The sequence below is a fragment of the Manduca sexta genome, chromosome 3, assembly GCF_014839805.1.
Source record: "Manduca sexta isolate Smith_Timp_Sample1 chromosome 3, JHU_Msex_v1.0, whole genome shotgun sequence".
NCBI classification, from domain to species: domain Eukaryota; kingdom Metazoa; phylum Arthropoda; class Insecta; order Lepidoptera; family Sphingidae; genus Manduca; species Manduca sexta.
The window spans coordinates 5854685-5879010 of record NC_051117.1 but is presented as its reverse complement, the minus strand read 5'-3'; the positions used below and the strand labels follow the sequence as shown (position 1 = coordinate 5879010).

Below are 24326 nucleotides of genomic sequence, written 5' to 3'. Positions count from 1 at the left end.
CTTCCAAGATCTCATCCGAGATTAATAAAATTTTTATCGCCGCCGACGAGCCACGACCGCCATTTTGTTTGGTGTGATATTAATTCAAAATGGCCGCCGTAAAACCGCGTGGTTACGCGGCAATGTCCTTAATGAGGGACGATTAAAATTGCTCCGAGAATGATTATTGGAATGCTAATTTTTTATGGATTAATAACATTTATTATGGATGTGAATACTGCGTTTGTAATTATTATTACTTTACTTGTGACAATTCAAGAGATAATAAAAGGCAAAGAGGGTAGTCTACTAAAAGATGTAGCCGCGCGTATTATCTATGGTGTTTCATTAGCTATATAACTCGTATATTGTTCAATACAACTGGCAACACCTGCCATAACAGTAATAGAAAATTTATACGTACACTGATCCTTTCTAAAAAACTACACATCACACCTTTATCACTGCAAAAGTAGGCAATGGTGCAACCAAGGCAATCAGGGTACCCACTTTTCGCCAAGTATGTCCCATGATGTAATAGGGGGAGAGAGGAGAGCCCATAGCTATATCAAGAATAAATTCCAGACTTCTGGCTGATAGATATAGCTCTAGAAACTCTCTGATAGAGAGAAGAAATACCCAAACACTTATTTGACCCGAGACCTCAGAGCAGTGGTCAAAAGTCACGCTATAGCCAAAACAATGTAATAGCAAACGACTCCGATGCAGTCTAAACATTTTAAACTTAACATTAAAAAGTAAAATAGAAAACCGACATTAAACTGTTATAATACATGATCATGAATACCAAAAAGTAATATCCAATTTGTACAAAAGCTAATTGAATTCGTTTCTAAGTTACTTTCTAAATAAAATTTATTTTGTTTATTAACATTGCATTAACCGACATAAAAATTCCAATTGTACCACACGTTTAGTGATCGTTAAAATTAATTAAATTATTTTCTTTTGGTATAATTTGATTGCGATTATCGGCACGGTGTATTATCAATTTTATTAGCAAGGTAATAAGGTTAATAATCGAAGTATGGGCTATAATTATAAAGTGTAATATAAAAAGAATTAACAATATTAAATGGTTTTAAATTGATTGAGAGATCATCAGATCATACATAAAAGCCGCGTCGAATGGAAAAAGAAGACTCATTTATTAAGTGCATAAATGCATTAAGCATTTTTTTTTTCATTTCGTTAGTTTATTGTCTTGGGTCCTTAAGAAATTTGTTATTTTTTTAACAAAAAAATATATCGACTATTGAAAGGCTAATTAACTCAAGCGACATTTCTTTCGAAAACTTATAATTAGGTTTAAATAACATAGAAAAATGTGCTGATTTTAAATATTTATGAAACAGGTGTAACAAAAAATGTCGCTTAAGCACTTACAACCGTCGATATATGTAGAGATGACATCGGGTATTATAAGCGCCATATTCTAAACGCCAAGATGGCCTCCATTGTCGCAGAGTAAACACCAGATCCTTGAATCAAGTCCTTGAACATATTACGAAGCACCAAATTAATATAAAACAAAACTCCACCCCTGTTTTCGAGTTTCGTAGGCCTCGTTTGAAGCCATAAATTAATATTATACTTAAACATTAATACTGAGGCGCAATATATTACTAAATAAACTCATCTCAAGGCGAGAGAATTAAAATTTTAATAAAAATGAAAAGCGCCGCGGCGCGCGTAAATCTTAAGCGATGTGGGCGGAAGATTGATCGCTACTATTGTTGATGTGGACTTGGGTTTGGATGCGGTAATTTGACGCCTCTGCTCAGGTATTGGGTATTTTACCCGCGTTTTAATAATAAAACAAAATGTATAGATTTGGCAGACCATGATACAAATGCAGTTTAGTTTGGCCGCCACTAGTAAATACTGTATGCCTCCTAAGTCTTTATTTGAAATGAATAAAATAGATAAGTGTCCATAATGTGGTAATTTCGATTTTGTTCTTTATGCGAACCATCCTAAGTAGGTATTGCAATCGTGCAAGAATGGTGTTCGAGTATTATTAATACGCATTTAAAGGTCATTGTTGAACAGTTGGTAACAGTTGTAAATATGGCATTATAAGATTTAATAATTTTATCAGTAATTTCAATGTATTATTAAACATTAATGTATTATTAAACATTAATATACTCTACAAATCTAGAAACGAATATACAATGTTACTAAACACATTAACCTATACATAACATACCAGATCCATATTTTTCATTCATACCGCATCCATACTTTCTCAATTTCACGTCGATATAAAACTGTCACCCATAAAGTAGTGAATATAATTGTAACGTCATTTTACAGGTCCATTAATACGAAGTCGCGTGTGGTCCCTAATTGTTGATAAATCGCTAATTTTAATATAAATCCGATTTGAATTTAAATCGGGGCGATGATGATTTATTAGTAACTTAGATTTGAGTTTAAGACCCTGAAGTTAATATCGATACGAGTAAACTAGACTTTGAAGATATAGTAAGAAGGTTGAAAACAGAATGAAAGTCGACAGTAGGTATCTATGAGATTATCCCGCAACTTCTGTTAGCTAGTATCGGCAGTGCTGCATCAGGCATTTTATGACATCGAGCGTAAAACTTGGCGAGTCTATGAAGCACTAATTAGTATTAACACCAAACGAAATTAAACAGGAGAATTGGGAGGTGTTGGAATTAATTGTCCATTACCCTCCATGGTAAAGCGGTATGAGGTACTGGGAAACGAGTCTCACTCGGTACAAGAAGACAATTTACGAAAAAAAAAATGTGTAGTTATAAAAGGACCTGTTAGTGTCAGCTGGAAAATTCCTAAGTATTTATTGGATATATTTACACAAGGTTTTAAAACCCGCCATAGTGACCCACGTAAATGCGTCGCGTAAGCTCAGCCTGATATCCGGTTCCAACAGGCCGGCATTATGTGAACTGTACGAGTAATCATCTGTCAGTTGACATTATATTAGACCTCATATACCAAGTGCAGTAGACACGCCACAGTAGCCCACGTAAATGCGTCGCGTAGGCTCAGCCTGATACCCGGTTCCAACAGGCCGGCATTATGTCAACTGTAGGGGTAATCATCTCTCGTCAGTTGACATTCTTGTGAACCCTCTACTTACCAAGTGCAGTGAGATATTTCCCCTGCCCCTATAAAACAAGTACAGGTCCCGCTAATCCTTCCTGCAACCACGATTTCCCCTTAATCAATTACCAAGTTAACCCAGCACTAAAACTCCATATACGTTACAATGCAATTTGAACTAACATTTATAGCTCGCTAAAAGGATACTCGTTTCTAGTCTGCCGTTTATAAATAGGCGTACACGGATCAGCTTTTAGTAATCTTAAACTTCGACTGCAGTATTGACATGTTTAAACCTGGAAGCGTGTTGACTTCTATTGGAAACGAATTGTTGGATTATGAAAATTGACGGCAGAATTTTGGATTTTTCGATGATATTGAAATAGTTTTTGTTAGTTTTACTGTTAATGATGTCATAATTTTGATGAATGTTACGGAAATTGGCTTAGTTTTACGACGGCTGCCTGATAATTGATCTCTGAGAATTCCAATATAGCCCAGATATTATTATATATTATATGAATCCCTCCGAGCCGAATTTCGGCCACGGCGGCCAATTTCAACGGAGATCAACCAGGTACGCAGGAGATATTATAGTGCACAAGTGTGTGCGCAATACACAGGTGCACTCTCTGTTCCTTCACTCTCATAGTCCGATGAGACGGCAATCCGACATGACCGGAGAGAGATCAGGCGCAGGACCAACGGCTTTACGTGCTTTCTGAGGCACGGGAGTATCACACCGCCAACTTCCTGACTCCGAGCTGCGATTGAGTAATTTTTAAGATGGAAAAACCCAGTCACAATTATTTTTGGCCCGACCCGTGATTCGAACCCAAGACCTCAGCGCGGCAGTCGTACTTTGTACCATGTACACTTACAACTACGCCACCGAGGCAGTTAATATATTATATACAGTGCGTCCGAAAGCATAGCGTCAGCAGTTTCATATTTTTCGGCATGCGTATCAGACAGCCGACTGAAGTATTTCAATATTAGCCAATCACAGCGCCCCTATGCCTACGCACAGCGAAGGCTGTCATGCCGAAAGCACTGATAAACAGACTTATAATCACACCATTGCTTCGTATTAGCTAATCAACGATTGTGAATACGGGCCGTAGAATTGATTGAATTCCTCATCCGTTGGTCAGATATAAGATCTGTGTCTGTACTAGTAAGGTCCGTAATGTCTTGGCACATGGAACAAAGAAACTTTGAGTGTACTATTTTTTTTATTGACGAGACGAGCTTGCCGTTTGCCTGGTGGTAAGCGATACCACTCATGAACAGTAGAAACACCATCTAACTTGAATTACAAAGTATTGTTTGGTATTCTACAAATAAAGTCAATGTAAAACAAATTCGTAGGCAGCATAAGCATTAAACGTAGTTGCAAATTGTCTAAACAGAGTAAAAGTTCGCCCAGGCCGTACCAATGCGTGCCGAAGGGCACAGCGTAGTTTATAGTAGAGATTATAGTGGAAACAATTAAAATATTGAATGTGAAGTGTAAATGCGACAACCTTATAGCAAGGATTGCTAGTATAAGGCACTTATAGAATATGCTAGTCTAGATATAATTTTAATACTACTTCGTTTTCGACTTGAATACATTTTTAAAAATCCTCAAGATACAGTACATCGGGAAATTAGCAAGAAATGTGTTAATGAACTAATTAAATCATGATATCAAATGTTAAATGTTATGATTACATTGTCTATGCAATACTAATTAGTTCTATGACGCATATTACTATCAAGATTTCACCGTCAACCACTACCTATCAAATAAAACAAGCATTTAATTAATGCTAAATATTAAGTACTTGTTATAAACACAGTAATATTACGGTAAGTAGATAAAATGTTAATAAATTATTCTTGAATTGTTAAAGATAAGGGCCGTTTCTAAATAAATTAGACGTCAAAGTAATTATGTCTGAAATTGCCTCAGGTTATCCTTGTTGTAACTGTTACAATTTTAGGTCAAGAATTGAAGATAACTTGCGTAATTAAACTAAATTGTACTTGTTACTTGACCTTTGTGGATATTATGTTTTATTAATATAGTATAATCCAGTTATAAAATGTTGACATTTCTTTGTGGAAGTCGATATTTTGGCTAAATAGCAGTAGTTATTTTTTGAAAGCCTCCATAAATTTACTCTTACTTAGATCTCATCCGGCTAAACAAAATTAGGACGTTTACATATAAATAAAATGAAATACATAATTTTTATCCTAACTCATAGAAAAATTCAACAGATCTTACCTTAACATCAAATCAATAAAAAAATATTTACACGCGGCAAACTCTGGCCTAAACTGCTCTATAACAAAAGCGTGCGAACGAACACCTTGCGCTGATTCAGCACAAAACAAATTAAACCTTAGCGCTATGAAAATTAGCACCCCATTTATTTTTTCATCTAGCACTTACATTGACTGATTAGCTCGGAATGACAATTGGGTTTGACGTACATATTGATGTTTTTGCTTGCCGTTGTTTGAGCTCCTTAAAATGGTTTCAATAATGTAATGTAGTTTTTATCGCCTTCTTAAACAAGGTCTTGAATTGCTTATTTGAGTAGATGGAAATTAAAATTCATGTCCTTGATTTAAATAAACACATGAACAGACATGTAAATCTATTCTTCTGAGTAGTTGGTGGTAGGATATTTAATATCCGCCCGGATAGCGACAACTGTACACAAGGTGTTAAACCCGCCATAGAGGCCCACGTAAGTGTGTCGCGTTCTGGGATCAGCCTGTATATATCCGGTTCCAACAGGCCGGCATAATTGTGTCGACTGCCGAAGGGTAATCTCTAGTCAGTCGACATACTATTGGACCCCACTCCACTTACCATCAGATGCTGTGGAGTCACTTTGTCGTGCATGTAAAAGTTATATAATACTAAAAACGCACGCTGCACCTTTATCGTTATAGGGTAGGCAGAGGCGCTACTAGTGCACAAACTATTTGCCATGTGTATTCCGTCCACGTGGAGAGCCAACATCTCGCCATATCGGACACAAATTCCAAATTCCAGATACTGAGTAGAAAAACTTAATCACTACCCAGGATTCGAACCCCGCAATACTACACCAACGTTAGCCTAAACAATCTAGCGAGCACCACCTTCACTCAAGAAAAGCAAAAACCCTAACAAATAAACAAGCAACAGTAAAATAATTTAGTTTCCCACAGGACTCTCTGGAGGGCGATTCCCGTATCGCCTGTAATCGGTTAATGCAACTCCATGTAGATTGTAAGGGAAAGTTTACTATCATTGCTTAAGTTTTTTCGATAGGCCTTGATTGATAAGCCCCAGGTGGATTTTTCGCTCATGTTGATATACGAGTATTGGAAAGGCTCTGTAAAAACTATATGTAAACTAGAATGTTTCATCGTTTGAACTGTGATTTAATCTAAGCGCCAATTACTAAACTTACTGTATAACGATTTAAAGTAGTGATAGCAGAAAAAAGCCATAATAAATCTTTCAGTCATTAATATTCACGGTTTAAAGCCTAATTGACTTAAGCGACATTTTTTTGCGACACTAAGTGTCATACATAATTAAAATTAGTACTGTTTTCTAAGTTTTTTTTAACCTAGTTAAAATCTTTTTCGAAAAATATCGCTTAAGTTAATAAGCCTTTCAACCTTCGATATAATAATATAAAAACTATATAAGCGACAAATAGTAAACTTACAGGAGAGCTATTTAAAGTATTGATTATTTAAAAAAAATATATAACAAACTATTTGCTGTATAAAAATATAATAATATAAAAACTGTTCTAGAGCTATGAAACCCAGATTAAACGACGGACATAAATCTGACGTTTTCAAATATGTATATAGTACATTTTCTGTATATGTGTCGCTTAGATATAATTGCAGTACAAGCGTCGGTTTATTTACTCTAAGCGTAGTCCGCGGCTCCGCTTGCATTCTTTCCTGGGATTAATGTCTACTGTTTATTTTCAGGAATTAAAGTAGTTTATATTTGAATCCAATCTGTCGCATAAAATTCAAATCCATTTAGCAGTTTTCGCGTTTATAACAAACATAAAGACAAACTCACATTTTTATTATTAGAACAATTTTATTTATCTCCAATACAGCAAACCCCAGATACCAACTCTAAATAACGATACATCTTCTAAAGTGTTAAGTGCAAATAAAAACCGAGTGACCCCTCCCAAAGGGGCAGTTGCAATAAACTCGGACCGGGCAGACCTTAGTGCTCATGTTAACTGCGCATGCGCTAGTCAATACTGTCTTGGGTGGGAAAAGTTGTTAACTATAACTTAGGAAAAAATATATTATGCCGATGATATCGTCTTAATTCACGACTAAGATTGGAAAGGACGTAACTATGGTAAAAAGTATATTATCACATTGGTTAAATCGTAATCTCCTGACGTTAAATGAACTCCTAGCCGAATTTAGGCCGAAGATCAGCCAGGTATGCGGGAGATAGTGCACAAGTGTGTACGCAATACACAGGTGCACTCTCAGTTCTTTCACTCTCATAGTCCGAGGCCTTATTCTCTATCCCGCACGTTATTTTGACAGTGCGTAACAAGCACGTAACACAACGCGTCATGTTTAGGACTCTAGAAATTTGGCTTACAGAATACCATTCCACGCACATTTCTCGAAGATAACATGACACGGCCGCGTTACGCGTTTACACTATCATACAGAATAAGGGCCCTGGTGCGACAATTTGACATGACCGGAGAGAACAGGTGCAGGACTAATGGCTTTATGTGCTTTACGAGGCACGGGGCTATTTCTAACTTTCTGACTTCGAGCTGCGACTGAGTAAATTTTAAGATGAAAAAACTCAGTCACAATTGACTATATAGAATTTATTATAAAGCTATCAACTGCTTGTTCGTTATTACGAGATGGTTGATTATAATTCACATGATCATGTGAGAGATCATTATTAACAATTTATTGTAAACCTTATTACTTTACGCAGAAGTGCCAAAACGAATCCATCACAAATCGGACAAAGTTCACACGCAATTTTGAACTCGAGAAAATTAACCAAAAGCCTTCGGTATGCCATTAATAACCGATAACATTGGACCCATTGAACTGTAATATAAATTATACGTTCAAATTCAATGTAGCAAAAGGAATCACAATGGAAATTTACTTCGACGGAGGCAAAAAACCTCCATTACTACTATTTCAGACAGAGTCCCTAATTTGCGATTTTCATAATTGAATATTATCAAAACGAATGTCCGTCGAGTTTTGTTCGAAAAAAATTTATACTTTCGCCCCTGAGAACGATTCTTTTCACCAAATTGCTTGTTTTGTTACGCGAGTACGGTCGGATTTGAACTTTAAAGTGCTCCTGTCAAGTACCAGATTCGCTTGAGGGCCCAATTTAATGTGATTGTATCAGGGAAGTATTTTTTATTGTCTTCCATTATTCTTAAGAGTGACATTTAGGGAGGTGGAAGTAAGGTATATAATGCTTTGCTATTTTTCCATTTTTCTATTGAAAGTTTAGTAAATCTGTTATATTATTATTCAATCGACTTCTTACCGTAATATAGTAAGATTGTGATTTATTTTAACTTGTAAAAATCAAATGCTAGTTCATACATAATGTCTTCTCGATCAAACATAAAACTCTTTTTTCGAAGAATTAAATCAAAGCTAATTAATAATAAGGTATTCAACAAAATCCTATTAAAACAATAAAATCATAATTCAATTATCCCCTTTTAACACTATAAAAAAAAAAACCTATAGCCATTTCCTTCCATTCCTTTGTATCGCGCGTTTAATCTCAAAAGGGCTTTATCTTACTATCGAACTAAAATGCTATTGTGTTGCACATCAAATTATTTTATACCCAATAAGTGAAGAGACTGCTATTGAAATGTGAACTTTCAGCAGCTTACTTAAGGTGTACGTTAGAATAATAAGGGTAAGTGATTATCGGCATTTTTCAATTGAAAGTACGTGTTCCATACTGTCATCTTTAGAATTTCAAGGTTTTTTCATTTAATAGGTGACGTAAAGTATTTTATCACTTTAGTTTATAGCGGTATCGAATATTGATATTAAATGTATGAAAGTAATGAATGGTTTGACGACCGACGAGGCGCGACGGTCGACGATAAACCAGTTGAATAGCAAGATAACGGGTTCAATTCCCGCATCGCAAATTGTGTTAGCTTAATTATTTTTTCCAATCTTAAAGCTGTGTTAAAAAGCGACGATAGCTTAGTTGGGTGTGAAACGGACTGCCAAGACCAATGTTCGCAGGTTCGAATCCTAAGGGCACATACCTCTAACTTTCCTAAAATGGTATGTGTATCCTTTTGAATTATCGTTTGCTTAAACGTTGAAGGAAAAGATCATGAGTAAACCTGCATACCTGAGAATTCTCTATAGGAATTTTCGAGGGTGTGTGAAATCTACCAATCCGCACTAGGGCAGAGTGGTTGACTAAGGCCTAATCCCTCTCAGTAGTAGAGGAGGCCCGTGCCCAACAGTGGGACGGTATGTAATACAGGGCTGATATTATTATAATGTGTTAATAGATGCTACTCAATATTGCTCAGAAGTGAGATATCAGACGATATCCGGCTACAGTCAGGAACTTAATATCATCGCAATTCAATAAACAGATATTAACATCTCAAATATATTTTTCAAAAATATGGCTCATAAAAACCGTGATGATTATTACATCAAATCTTTTGTTTATGTATATTGTTGGTGGTAGAATATATTTTATATCCGCCCGGATAGCGACCACCGTACACAAGGTGTTAAAACCGGCAACAATGTCCCACGTAAGTGTCGCGCTCCGGGATCAGGCCACCATAATTGTGTCGACTGCCAAGAGGTAACCATCTCTCGTCAGTCGACACTCTATTGGACACCAGTCTACTTACAATCAGGTGCAAGGTTTGCCGTGTATAAAAAATAAACACATAGCCCCAGTATAATTCAGTTTCGTAATATCGTTACTAACAGAACAAAAAGCTAGTCTATTAAACAATTAGTGCATTAAGTTTATCGTGTTGATCAAATTAACATACTCATTGTAATACTGGCCTACAAAACATGAATACCTAACTTTACAAACCTATACAGAACGTAAAACTAATGTAAATTGATTTTATTTTAAAGCAATGATTTTGACTAGCATTTGTTTGCAGCTCCACCCGTGTGAAAAAGTTTTTCTGAGATAAAATGGAGCATATACTTTAAGTTATACATTAGTAAAAACTACATTCAATTAATTACATGCAGTAGTTTTTGTGTGATGCATGTACAAAAATGCAGACAGTCAAAAATTAAAAAAACTGCTGTATTGGATTCTGCTCTTTAATAAAAGCTCCTATATACATTTTTTTTTCAATATTTAAATAAGACTATTTTTCGGATTTTATCGCGGTTTCTATATTATAACTTTCTCTCAACAAATAAATCCAAAATTATAGGTAGTTTATATGATATGTAGCAATGAAAGTACGAAAAACGATAATCCACAATCATTTAAAATCTCTAAATTAGCTCTCTAGATTTCCTACCGGCTTCCCTTTCGTAATTTTTCTAAAACCTCATTAGAACGTTTTGCAGACCGTATTTATGCATATTAGTACCTATATAGTATCGGGTTCTCTATCAGAAAATTTCATCCTTCACACCTGACCACTACTGCAATTAATTTGCACAGAAAATTGCAAAAACACACGTCACACGAACGAAAAACCGACACATTTCGTAGTCTTTTTTGTGAACTAGTACTATTGTGTTACAAACGGGGTTGAAAATTTGGATTGGAACAAAGAACGGGTCAGCTGGCATGACGTATCCTAGAGTTTCTATTCAGCACCTGTTATGGATATGAAATAGGTTAGCAGGGTTTAAAATTCGTGTTTGATGCATGATGGGTCGTGTACGAATTTATACAATAGGTATTACATATTGTGGAAGCTTTTCTAGATAAAAGAGCGCTGGATATCAGTGGCGAAGGATAACTTTTTTAAAAGGTAACTCCGGAGCAAAACCAATCCTTACTTGACATATCGAGGCCAATTTCACAGTATAAAAACTAAGACAAACCTAAAAGGGAAGCAGGTAGGTGTCGGGTTGCATGGACGCTCCGCCACTGCTGGGTATCATGATATAATTCTAGAACTTTATCCGATAGTCTATCATCCGAATCAATGGAGTGGTATGTTAACTTCTAACCAACATATAAACATGCTATTGACCTATTCATGTACTATATTCATTTTAATCTAGATAGCAGTTTATAAATTTCCTTCTACATTGAAACAACCTTTTATATTTATAATTAATATTTAGTGTCTGTAAAGGCTAACCGCAAATGTTAAAGTCCTGAATTCGTTCGAATTTCTAAAGCGCATTGACGTTAATCCCAGCTTCAAAGAAATAAGCCATTATTCATATTGCAATGCATTTTCTTTGACTAGTCTTTTTGTTCGTAAATTGAACCTAGGGCTAGACTAATCCTAGCTTATTTCGCGGTTGTCAAAAACATTGGTTTCGTTAATAGCCATGCATATTTTGATTTTATGCATTAGTCAGGGGTCGTTACGTTTAAATGCAAAGATAATTGTGGAAATAAAATAGATGCCAAGTAAATATACGAAACTAAAATTATGGGACGAATCAAATTAGGTTATTTTAAGTAATGCAAAATGTATGCAGGTAATACAAATGCCGCCACAGTTTTAGTGAATGTAACTGCTAACTAATTTGACTAGAATTACAGGTTTAGGCGTCGTCGACAACAAATTGCTCAGTTCTACTTAAATAGAACATAACCGATTGAATGTACCGCTTGTAAATAGCTCTATTAATTTGTATCTATAGAAATAGAATTACAAAAGCCAAAACTTTACTGGAATATCATAGAGAAAATTCTGGACGTATTTACTGATGGTCTTTCAAATGTGATAGGCCGTCTGGGTAAGTACCACCACAATGTCTATATGTGACTCCAAGCAGTGTGTAGTCAATGTTGGGTTCCGGTTTGAAAAACATTGTAGCCAGTGTAACTACTGGACATATTAAGACGTAACATCTCATGTCTCAGGATGGCGAGCGCAGTGGAATACCAAACAGTACTATATAATTCAAGGTGTTGGATGGTGTTTCTATCTATGGGCGGTCGTATCGCTTACCATCAAATGCCAAGCTCGTCTCGTCATTCAATGCAATAAAGAAAAACTATCATAACTTAGTTAAAGTCAGCACTTCAATTCGAAGAATTTCAAACTACATCGACCATACTTTATAAATGAAATAAAAGACTAATATAGAAATAAAAGAACGATTCTAGATTTGACAGTAATTTCGTGTCAAAACGGCCATAACAATTGTGTCTCGAATCAAAATCTCGTTATAATTCGAAAGAAGCCGCTCCGGGAAGCAAATGCAAAGTTAATTAAAACCGAGATAGATGGGCTCCCACGTTTATTAACGGGCGATTGCAATTTTTCGACTAATAAAATTTGTAGAACGTGTTTTTAATTCTAACGTCTTGTTTGATGGACATATTTAATTTACATAGATGTTAAAAATATTCTGAATATTTATCGCCATGTTTAGTGTTATTTGTGTATTATATCTTTATTACTCAATCTGAACACCAGGATGTTGGAAATGGTAATGATCCTGTTTGTAATGTTTGACTATCTTTAGATATTGCTTCAGATTGTTTTTTTTTTTACCGGCACGGTTAAGTGACATTGCATCTGATGTAAATGGAGCGGGATCCAATAGAATGTTGACTGACGAGAAATGATTACCCCTCGACAGTCGACGCAATTATGCCGGATATAAAATATATCCTATCACCAGCATCTATTTAATGAGGACTGCTATACGATTATGACAAAGAATTAACAGTAGCTTTAGCAACTAAAGACAACGTAGTCTGTTTATATCTAAGCAACTATAACAAACAAGGTCTTGAAGAACATGTCACTAATCACAACCAAACAAGTCCAATTATGGCTTGAAACAAAATTGAAAAAAAAAAACAATAGACGAATTACCAATACGTAAAAACAATGAAGGGAAAAAGAAACGGACTCAGATAATGACTACTTTGCGTACATTAAGGCTCGTTAGCCTCCTTTCCATAATTCACTTGGAACCTTAATAAATCAATGGATGGAATTATAAAAGAAAATATCAAGCACGAGACATCGACACAATCGTATTAAGACTACATTTGCGAAATGAAACAGTATACCTTTTGTACTAAACGGATAACGGGTAAACAAGAAAAATGGTTTTCTAAATGAAGACAAAAGGGATTCAGCGCGAAAATGTATAAAAGCACCGGGCCCCAGTGAAAAGTGACAAAAATGATATTTGACAACGAGACCGGGTTTCGCTTCATAACTTTTTCACAATAAGAACAATTTTATGCGGCTTCTAGTTTTATATAGGTTTTTGCGAGCATAAATTATTCCGAGTCTTCCTATTGCATAACTAACGCTTCCTTTGTGTTTCTGGGTTGCTCAGTTGAAAATCTAGCATGTGCAGACTTACTAGTAATGTGGATTGTTAGTTATTCAGTCTGAGAGAAGTGTTCAAACGAGTAAGATTTTCGTGACAATTATTTATAATGGGTATACGCAATCTAATCTACAACGAAATGGGGACGTTAATGAAGTTAGATCAACGAATTCGTCGTATTATGTGGACGATATCTAAAAATAATCATTGAAGTAATCTTAATACTTATGAAGAACTTCCAATTAAATACTAGACCCATAAACACAACTTCTTAATTATAGAAGTACACTGATTTACAATTTTGATAGCATGGCGTGGAACAAGCTATAAATTATAATTACTTTATTAATTAAATGATAAAATCTCAAATCTTCATGGACTGTGTAGTGGAATTCCATCGAGAGCGCTTTATAAGTGACCTTGAAAAACCGAAATTAGCATATCAGTAAAAGATTAACAAACGCGACCACCCCTCAAAGAGTCTAAATGCTAAATGACTGTAAGAATCCATCCGAGTTTCAATTTATCACCGTTAGATGGCGCCGAATGTATGAATGAATTCAAAGTTAGATTACACAATTTAAATTCCCCCTTCATGCAAAACAGGGACCGAAAGATGAGGTCTGGGGGGTGAATACATTATACTTGGCAAAGGTGGGGGGAGGTTGAAATATTTACCTCGCGGGAGTTTGGAAATGTGTTCGACGAAGCGGGGCAAAATCTTAATGGATTATAGTATGATTGGTCCACTCGGTTTACCTGGCCTAATATTTCGCGGTTTTTTGTATCGTTCTCTATAAACGGATCGCGTCTCCCTGGGACCTTTCATCCCTTTGAAACGTTGGGAGCAATTAGGGAAAATAACAATTTAATGTTTTTTTTTTCAACGGGTGTCTGCCAGCTAATCCGGTTTGTTTGGATTTTTCAACCGTCCATTCGGCTTTGTTAATTGATACGTGAACGTTTTTTGGAATATTGCAAGGGTTTTGCTGATTGGTAAAGTGATATTAGAAAATGTGATACAAACTTATTACATTATCACCAATGGTTACTTTATTACTATCTTCATATAAATCTTATTTACTCAAACTTATCCCAGCCCACTATGAAATCCATTGTTTTCTAGCGCCCCCGGAGATTGCTTTATATTAAATATACCTATGATTGAGTCTTATCTGTTTCTGAGTTAAAACTTGCATCATTGTTAATATTATAAATGTGTTTAATTGATTGTTACACTTTAACGGCTAAATTTCTGAACGGATCTACATATTTTTTTATTATTTTAGACCTATTACCGGCCCCCTGAAAGCCCTTAACGCCCACAGGGGATTATTAACGAACACTTTGAGAAAGACTGATATAGATCATTATAATATAATATCAGCCCTGTATTATATACTACCCCACTGCTGGGCACGTGCGTACTAAGAGGGCTTAGGTGCTACCACCTCGCTGGCCTAGTGCGTATCTAAAATGTCTTCATAGACACCAGGTTTTAACGTAAAATTATATTTTGTTTTAATACGTTTACCCGTGCGTCATTGCCGTTATATATCCGTATGTCCAGGTTAATTTTATAATACACATCCTTTACGTACGTAAACATCCTACGGGAATTTATACAATGGAATTTTCCCTGTATTTTAATCTGATTCCGACATTAACAATAATAAAGATTAACGCGGAGTTATAACGTTTTTGTTTTCGGACATTTTAGTTTATATTTTTCGGTAATCGTAACTAGACATTAGACAATCGTTGCACGTGTGCAACGAAGTAACTGCATACATAGTGTATTTATTACTCAATTCAGAAGAAGACAGGGCGAAACGTACAAAACATATGTTTGCAAGCTAAGATTTCATGAAACAGTTCGGAGTATATTGCTATTTACCGGACTCTATTTCAGATTCTGACAGCGAGCAAAGACCATAATAACACATTACCTAATTCGGAAACCGAACCCGACACAGCACGGTAGTCGCACCACGTAAACAACCATAAGGCAGTATAATGATTGAACTAATAAAAATGCGACTTTTTACAATCGCAGCGTCTTATCGACGATTTCCATATATGTATGCTGTCCACCTCAGCTAGTTAATGCTTGAAGATAAGCGCTCCATTCTGGGTGGAACCACTTATTACTTGACGGAGCGAATGGTAAAAATGTGGCGTTTATTGAAAATTTTAATTGCTCCGTTGAATTATTTATAAGAGAACCTAATCGAACCGGATTTTACGGAATATTGTTTTATGCTGGAAATATATTGACTTTGCGTATTTTATTGGATTTTAATAGGCATCTATATACTGTAGTGATAATAGCGTCCTACGCTTGAATGTTTTAGAATATTTATAGAGTAAAATCGTTGTTTTTTTGAATTATTATTTTTACAATCATTTTCAATCGGCTACCTTTTTACATTAACCACTGGAAATAGATTTGTGTAGAAAAAGACTAAAAGTTTGACACTCTTGGGAATCGATTCCAAGGCTATCTTGTCCGGAGCTCAAATAAGTATATATTATTAGTAAGTATGTTGCGATCTGGGATCAGCCTGTGTATATCGGTTCCAACAGGCCGGTATAATTTAGATTGTCGTAGGTTAATCATCTCTCGTCAGTCGACATTCTATTGGACCCCGCTCCACTTACCATCAGGTGCAGTAAGATCACTTCACCGTGTAGGTAAAAAAATACCATTAGACAAGGAATGAATTACAAATTTACTAGAAGTCCATGATAAATATCAAATTCAAATTCTGCTACTTTTTTGTGATGAATATCTTTCACTTAAACTTTGAGTCACTAAACTTTCTAACTAGCAACAAATACAGTAAATAAGTGCCCACAACAAATAACAATTGTCAACCATAAATCTATACGAAATACACTAGTCATTCTAAATAAAGAACGCCTACGAGAACTAAGCTCGTCCCGCGACCCCGCCCATCTCGCTGACACCTAATATTTATTCTAATAATTAACATTTTGAATAATTCATACGAAATATTAGACACAATGGGCGCTGACGGTAAACATTTAAAAATCTCACTCGAGACGAGAAACGAATTTTAATGATTCCATCATGTATGTGAAATATGGAGCTAAGGAAAGTTTGTATTGCCTTAGCACTGACTAATGTTAATTAGTGATTATGAGCCTTAATTATCTTTGTAAACGGTTTGATTTGAGTTTCAGAAAATCGATCACATACAGACAGCTTTTGGGGACTTTGTTTTATATGTATAGATAAGTATAATTTTGCCGATCCTCACAAATAAAATCATCATGCATTACTGCTAAAAACAATGATATACCCAAATATATTTCGCAAACATTTCCATTCTAAGAACAAAGTTAAGCGTGCTAATGAAATTCATTACTCATGCGGCAAAGAGGTCTTAAATCTAGGATTTTGTTAATTCCACCATTTCTGTGTTTACACAATTGGTTTTGCGATGCGTCAGTTTCGTGTAAACAGGTATGTTAATTTTTCTTAGAATTGGGATTTTTTCCTTTGTTTGAATACCTTTCTAAACATTTCTAAGATATTTCACGAGTAACGGAAAATTACAAAAAACACCTACTACTTTCTATATATTATAAAACAATAGCAAAAGTGTTATTTTTTAATAAAGTAGCAAAGGAAAAAAACTTTTCATTAACGATGCAAATCAACAGTTCAAAGTTGTACTTAGAAATCGTACAATCTGACATAAGCAATATCTGAATATCAGTAAAATTAATACAAGGTGACCTATTCTTAGCGTGTTATGCAGAATGAGAGATAACTCTTGACCTCTTGACGGTTATAATAACATCTACAACGCAGATCAATTTAAAATGGTTAAGATATTATACGCCTTTATCCTCAATGAAGTAATCGAAGGCGCTTCTGCCTCTCTAAATGCCCAAACCACCTTAGCATACCCTTCTCAATTTTGGTTTCTTCATCCTCTATATTTATTTATAATGAAAGTAACTCACCTGGACTCCTCGCAGCCACACCCAGCCTTGTATCACACAACACCATCACTAACAAAAACAGCATTGTTTTTAACCTAAAACACCTTCCCGTGTTCATCACAAACACACTATGTCTAGCACATTTGAATCCATTGCGTTTGAAGCCCGTCACTTCGGTGACGTTGCTGTCACCCCCTCTGTCCTCTAGGAGGGATTTGAGATCTTCAAGCCCGGTCCTCTCTGTGGACACGGCTTTCTCTAAAGGATCTACTGTCATCGTGTGTGTGGCTGGTCAAATGGTCGTGCCTACATCTTCATTTGGACGCATCTGGAAATAAGAAAAGTTTTTTTTAGTCCAATCGATTTCTAAATGAGAAAAAATTAGAAATTCACTATACTCACTATAATAAGTCACTATAGTAATTATCTTATAGTAATGGATCACAGCTTATAGTTACATGCCAAAGAAATTATTCGGGCAAATAGCGGGTCCTCTGTTTTGAAAAAAAAAGAAACGTTTCTATACCTAAAGAATATTGCTTAGCGGGAATCAATGGCTACATGGCTTCATAATATTAGTTAGCCGCGTTTGGGATGAGTCTGTTATGCCAGCATGTCAATGACGATAAGGCGTAATTATCCCAGGGAGTAATGAGAACATTTAATGTTATCCCAAACCTGTAGAAACTAGAAGAAACTGAGTGACCTAGTCTATCCACGCAACTAACTCTAATCAACTCATAGCCGAGTTTTCATAGCCACAGAGGGACACTGATAAGTTTTCAATGAGTATACAAGCCGTTTCTGGGTGCGAGCCAAAAGCCTAATCAAACTTTTCAACAAGAGTCTTTGGCGTATTGCCGTATCGCCTGCAGGCTTGGCTTGTGCGGCTTGGTAATTCAGGTAAGCTACCGATGCTTGTTGATATATGAACTAGTTTCGACTTTAGAGCCTTTAGGTGTCGGGATTATAGATGAGAGATGAAGAGTGAGTAGAAAGTGTCGTGTTTTTTTCTGGCGGGGAACATTCAGGTAACCTACCGATGCTTGCTGATATATGAACTAGTTTAGAGTCTTTGGGTGTCGGTATTATAGATGAGAGATGAAGAGTGAGTAGAAAGTGTTGTGTTGTTTCTGGTTGGGAAAATTCAAGTAAGCTACTGATTCTTGCTGATATATGAATTAGTTTAGAGCCTTTGGGTGTCGGTATTATAGATGAGAGATGAAGAATGTGTGTCTGGTAGGAAAATAGGTAGGATGTGGGAGTTCCCGAGTTCTTTATCGAGTACTGGGAAACACTTTCGGTTTCCTATACATTTGTGATTCACTGATCAGACCTGATATATTCCGAGCGTCTTTTCGTAATAATTAAACCAAGTTGTTTCTAAAACGAGTATGAAATGTATGTCTTCATCATCAGGTCGGCATCAGTTGTATTAATCACTTATACTTATATAGTAAAATGAAATTCGGCAAAACTGTATTTCGCTATTGATTAATCAATGTAATTAAAAACAAACTTTGAATTCTACACTCATACAACGTACGTGAAAATAATTCAATATTGACCGGAATACATGTTGAGGTTTGCATTTTTTAATCACATTAAATTCTCTTTGTGCACAAGTTATCGCATCTTTGTTACGTTATTGGATTTTCATTCAATTGCATTAATTGGTTTGACATGTTCTATGAAACAAGCCTCTTGCCTGATGGTAAAAACAATATTAGTCAAAACTGTCACACTTTTCGTGGACTGCACTGCGTTTGTCACACGCTCGTTATCTTGATTAGTGAATCTTTGTTACTAACGCCAAGTATTATAGTAACACTTTTCTTTTTCTCAATAGTTAGTAATTACAAGGTAAAATACATCTAATAACTAAGGTAAGTTGTGTCTAAGGCTTTGTATTTTCAAGATCTGGTGTCTGTATATGGGCAGACGCGGTTTCCATCAGGCGAGCAACCTGTACGTCACAAAAACTCACACGTAACATATGGAATGATGGAGCGCTGTCGGAACCGCACCTATACGGACTCCGATAAAAAATAAACCCTTATTGCGAATGTATGAGAATTAAGGACAGGAGTATTCTTAGTTTATCTATGTCTGAATATACGCACGACTTCTTTTAAAGAAGTAATCTAAATTAAAGATACGTTTTATTTTCGCGTAATAAGCGTAATTTAAATTCTTTGTAATTTCTTACAATTTTATTTTACAAGAAACATAACATTACTAGAATTAACACAAAATTACCAGTTAATAAAGACATTAACTTCTGCCGACGCTTCTTCACACCCTTAAAGGGTTCAAGCAAAAAAGTTAACAACTTAACTACAGCTATAGAGGGACAACGATAAATTTTCGCAAACAAAAACCACTATTGGCACCAAAATAAGTACAAAACACGAACGTAGCCGACAATCTAATAAGCATTTCATCAAGAGATGTGACAGTGTGTTATCGTGGGAGGGTGGTGCTGTGGGAGGGGGGAAAGGAAGGGAGGTCTCGCTAGAGATGACGCGGTTGGATTCCGATTCTGTATCGTGCAAATGTAACTTAAACGAACGGCGAAAATAATTGATGTGACAATGTGTGTTTAATAGGGATGTCAGTTGATTCTGATTCTGGAAATTATGTTTAAGTAAATTTTTGTTCTGTACTTTGTTGTAAACCTAGGTCATTCGAATTATTTTTATAATAAAAAAAACTACGAAAAAATGCGACAAACAGTTGTATTTCGATAGAATTTAAGATTAAAATCGTTCGAATCAAAAACTTTAAACATTACAAAATAAAAATTAACTCCATATTAAAAAAAGACGATGTCACTATCTAAACCAATTACAAATCTTATTCTCATCAAAGGATTCAACTCAAACACTCATAAAAATGAGCATTACTACTACTAATCGAATGTAACCTTATTATTTATCTATCACAAATAACTCAATTAATTCAACTATTATTTTACTATATTTTCCAATTCCGATTCTGATTCCATCGCCCATCTCTAAAACACACCTGCGGCCCACTGACGTAGATAAAGCCACCTACCGAGATGAACTTGTTTCTTAAAGGCTTAACGAGTGGTCCAGTCTAGACTAGTACTAATGAGACAGCTGTTCCCATCCCTACGTTTCCATAAGTGTTAGTTTTTGAGTAATCGTTCAATTGGATTCGCTAATGATGGGTTTGAGTCGATTTTTAAGTTTGAAATTACCTATACCGGTATAAATACATTAAAATATAATGCTTTATTCATCACGTAGGCAAACAGTTACGCTTATGATAAATCAAAGTACATGAGAATATTTAATTATTACTTAAAAAAAGCGATTTTATTGTAGTAGTGAAAAAGTAAAGTATTCAATTTATGCTTTAGTTTCACAAAAGTCTTCTATATGTATACCGATATTGTACTTTAAATTCCAAATAATATAATTAAACAATTCCAGACGAAATGCGCAATTACTAAAAAACAATTTCAGTAAAACATAATGACCGGACTTCACTACAAAAACACCAACACTTCAAACCTACCAAAGTTTCGCAAACAATAGATGCATGCGAGTGCAGTGGGGGGTTGCCACCGCCCCCCGGGGGTGGGCAGTGGGTCTCAGGTGCACGAATCTAACGTCCAAAGCCGTCCCATTAATCTTGCCGGCCCTTATCCACGTGTTGGTTGCAGCCCGCTTTTTCGGATAACAAGAGATGTATGCTTCTGTTTTAACGCTTGTAGCTTTTATCAATATGAAAAAGTAAAGGTATTGTCGGTTTGTTGTCCCGTATTTTGGAGAATAAAAAAATATGGAAAATTTCATTAAATTGCAAACAGGTGTAGCGATTTCTATAATGTTTAGAAATTGAAATAAAACTATTTTATAATAGTAAAATGTATGTAGATATTGTAGCTTTAACTTTTCGGACAACTAAAACCTCAGTCCCCCCGTGACCATTATGGTTGCAAAGTCTTCAAAACGTCGGGAAAATATTATAATACACTAGCGACTCGCCCCGGCTTCGCGCGGGTGCAATATTTCTCCACTATTTAATGGATGTTATTATACATATAAACCTTCCTCTTGAATCACTCTATCTATTAAAAAAACCGCATCAAAATCCGTTGCGTAGTTTTAAAGATTTAAGCACACATAGATAGAGACAGAGAAAGCGACTTTGTTTTATACTATGTAGTGATGATAAAACCGCGATACAATTCGAAAAACAGTTCTATTTCAATTGCCAACAAGTGTTCAAAAGACTTTTTTTTTAAAAGAGTTAGACTTTATTGAATTTCTTTTTATTAAATTTGTACTCATATACAAATCATTTTCCTATCTTATGTACGAGATCGCATTTCCGCTGAAATGCGAATCTTTGAACCATTTCAAAACTCAGTCATGTATTTTATTTCTTTCTCAGATGGATAGGTGATACCAGAACGCTCCCGGGGGATCTCCCGGACCAAGCCGCAGACAAAAGCTATTCCATATAAAACCACATTCCTACTACAACTGCAAAGTTTCATCGCTCAAGAGAATTCGCAGAACTACGGTCTTACGAATATGGTTCTATTTTTAAAAATGTTTTTATAAAAAACTTAAAAAAAGGTTTTTATAAAAATAATTATTTATAAAATAAAAAATTGTCCTGTTAACGTTATTTTTATGTAATTTGTGTCGAAAACTGTAATACGATAAGAAAGTCGAATTACGAATGATAAATGACGTTGTATTTTTAGATACTTAAAGAAATTATTATTTTTGTATAAATTATATAAATTATACCATTTATTGGTTTCTTAAAATGGAATAATATTCAATTAAAATTTATATTCATATTTTAAATGCTGGATTATTTGTTATACTAGGCAAACCGTGACTTGTAAAAAACACTACTTATATAAGTGTGAATATAATTTAACATATTATTTTTCAAACAGAAGTACTATGAGACTATAGTAATAACACTATGATTTAAATTAATAATAATCCCTAAATGCGATTTTTAATTACAAATTACCTTAATTCAATTGAGATGTGTTCTAGATTTCCAAGTAGGCTCTTAACTTCTCCCAACTCGATGTGAGGAGTAAGACACTTAAGTTTAACAATGTCTGATCTAGAAATTACGTTCTCTAATATTAAGACTTGAATTTTAAGTGTTATAATAACTCCATCGTAACATAAATAGCCAATAAGTGCTTGCGTAACACTTATTTTATAGAATCGAGAGAATCTTAATATTATGAATTCAAATGTTTGGATGTTTGTTAGAAATAAACACTAAATCCGCTGAACGGATTTGGATGAAATTTGACTCACAGATACACCATATCCTGGATTTACACATAGGCTACTTTTTATCCCGGTAATTTGCCATGGAAAATAATAGTATTTATAATCAGACTTAAATAAATGGCGCTGGCGTCACATAGTGATTTAAGACGGGCGAAGCCGCGAGTAAATACAATAGTTAATATGTTATAAATCGATAGAAATCTATAGACTAAAATCAATAGTAAGGGGCCGTTCAAGTATTACATAACGCAATTTTTGATGATTACTGACCCCCCATCCATCCCCGTATGTAACGCGCCATAACCCCCCCTCCCCCTCAAAAAGCTATGTAACTCTAAAAAAATTTTTTTTTCGCAAAGTACCGGCAAATCGCTAAAATACCTTTGTTCTTGTTTTAAAATAAAAAATCCAATGTTACATAATCCGTTGTTCGAACCCCCCCTCCCTTTTACGCATCGTAACGTTTTACATGACCCCCCCACCCTTCCAAATTGCGTTAGGTAATACTTGAAAGGCCCCTAATACGGTTAGGCAACCCGGTAGATAGAAGTCGTCAATTTTTATATAACTACGTAATATTGTCCAAACAGTCCAAATGTTTTGGACATTACGAAATGTTGGTCACGTTTGGACAATATATTCGGTCGTTAACTATGAGAGGAAAAGCGGTGTCCCGGCCGAGTCCGGTGAAAGATCGTAACTGAAAATTGTTTTGCTCCCGCGGGACCCGGCTTTAGCATCCCAGTTCGTAGTTTTCAGGTAACTTATGGCGTTGCAATTCTATGTTTGAGGAAAAATATGGATTGCATTTTACACTTGCCTTCCTATTTTTAAAACAAATAGCAAAGGAAGCCGGTCGCCTTATGGCAATTGACCATAAACAGTGACAACACCATCCAGCCTCCTCAAATGTGGAATAACAAACACGTCACGTACATTCGTGTCGTATTTTGATGATTCTGATTGGTCGAGAACATAACACGTGATGCACATGAGTCTCTCGACCAATCACAGTTAAACGACGCGGATTCTCGTGTCATGTTTTTAGCGCTTACTTAAGCAAATTTTGAATTATAAAGCACTGTGCTCGTCACTCTTAGATTATAGAAGTTAGCTTATAGATTTAATGGTCACATTTCTTCATTACAATCTTGGTACTATATTGTTTAGCTGTTAAGTAAATTTAACATTAAAAAACATTTCGCATGGTTAAAAGGTTAATTGACTTACGCGACATTTTTTGGCGACACAAAGTTTCATACATATTTAAAATAACCATTTTTTTAATATTGAAATTAAACTAATTTTCGGATTCTATCGCGGTGTTCGTATTTTATTTTCTCCCGACGTTTCGAAGACTTTGCAGCCTTCATGGTCACGGGGGGGACTGAGGTG

The 24326-nt window shown here is 35.3% G+C and overlaps 1 protein-coding gene across 3 annotated transcripts in view; it reads right to left on the bottom strand.

The window, feature by feature from the left end:
- LOC115443821 (latrophilin Cirl) overlaps positions 1 to 24326 on the bottom strand; it is a 337597-nt gene that overhangs the window by 119384 nt on the left and 193887 nt on the right. For all 3 annotated transcript variants that reach the window (XM_030169399.2, XM_030169401.2, XM_030169400.2), the window contains exon 2: positions 17647 to 17953. In XM_030169399.2, coding sequence (XP_030025259.1) covers positions 17647 to 17902 — 256 coding nt within the window. In that variant the 5' untranslated portion in view covers positions 17903 to 17953. The remainder of the gene's footprint in view (positions 1 to 17646; positions 17954 to 24326) is intronic.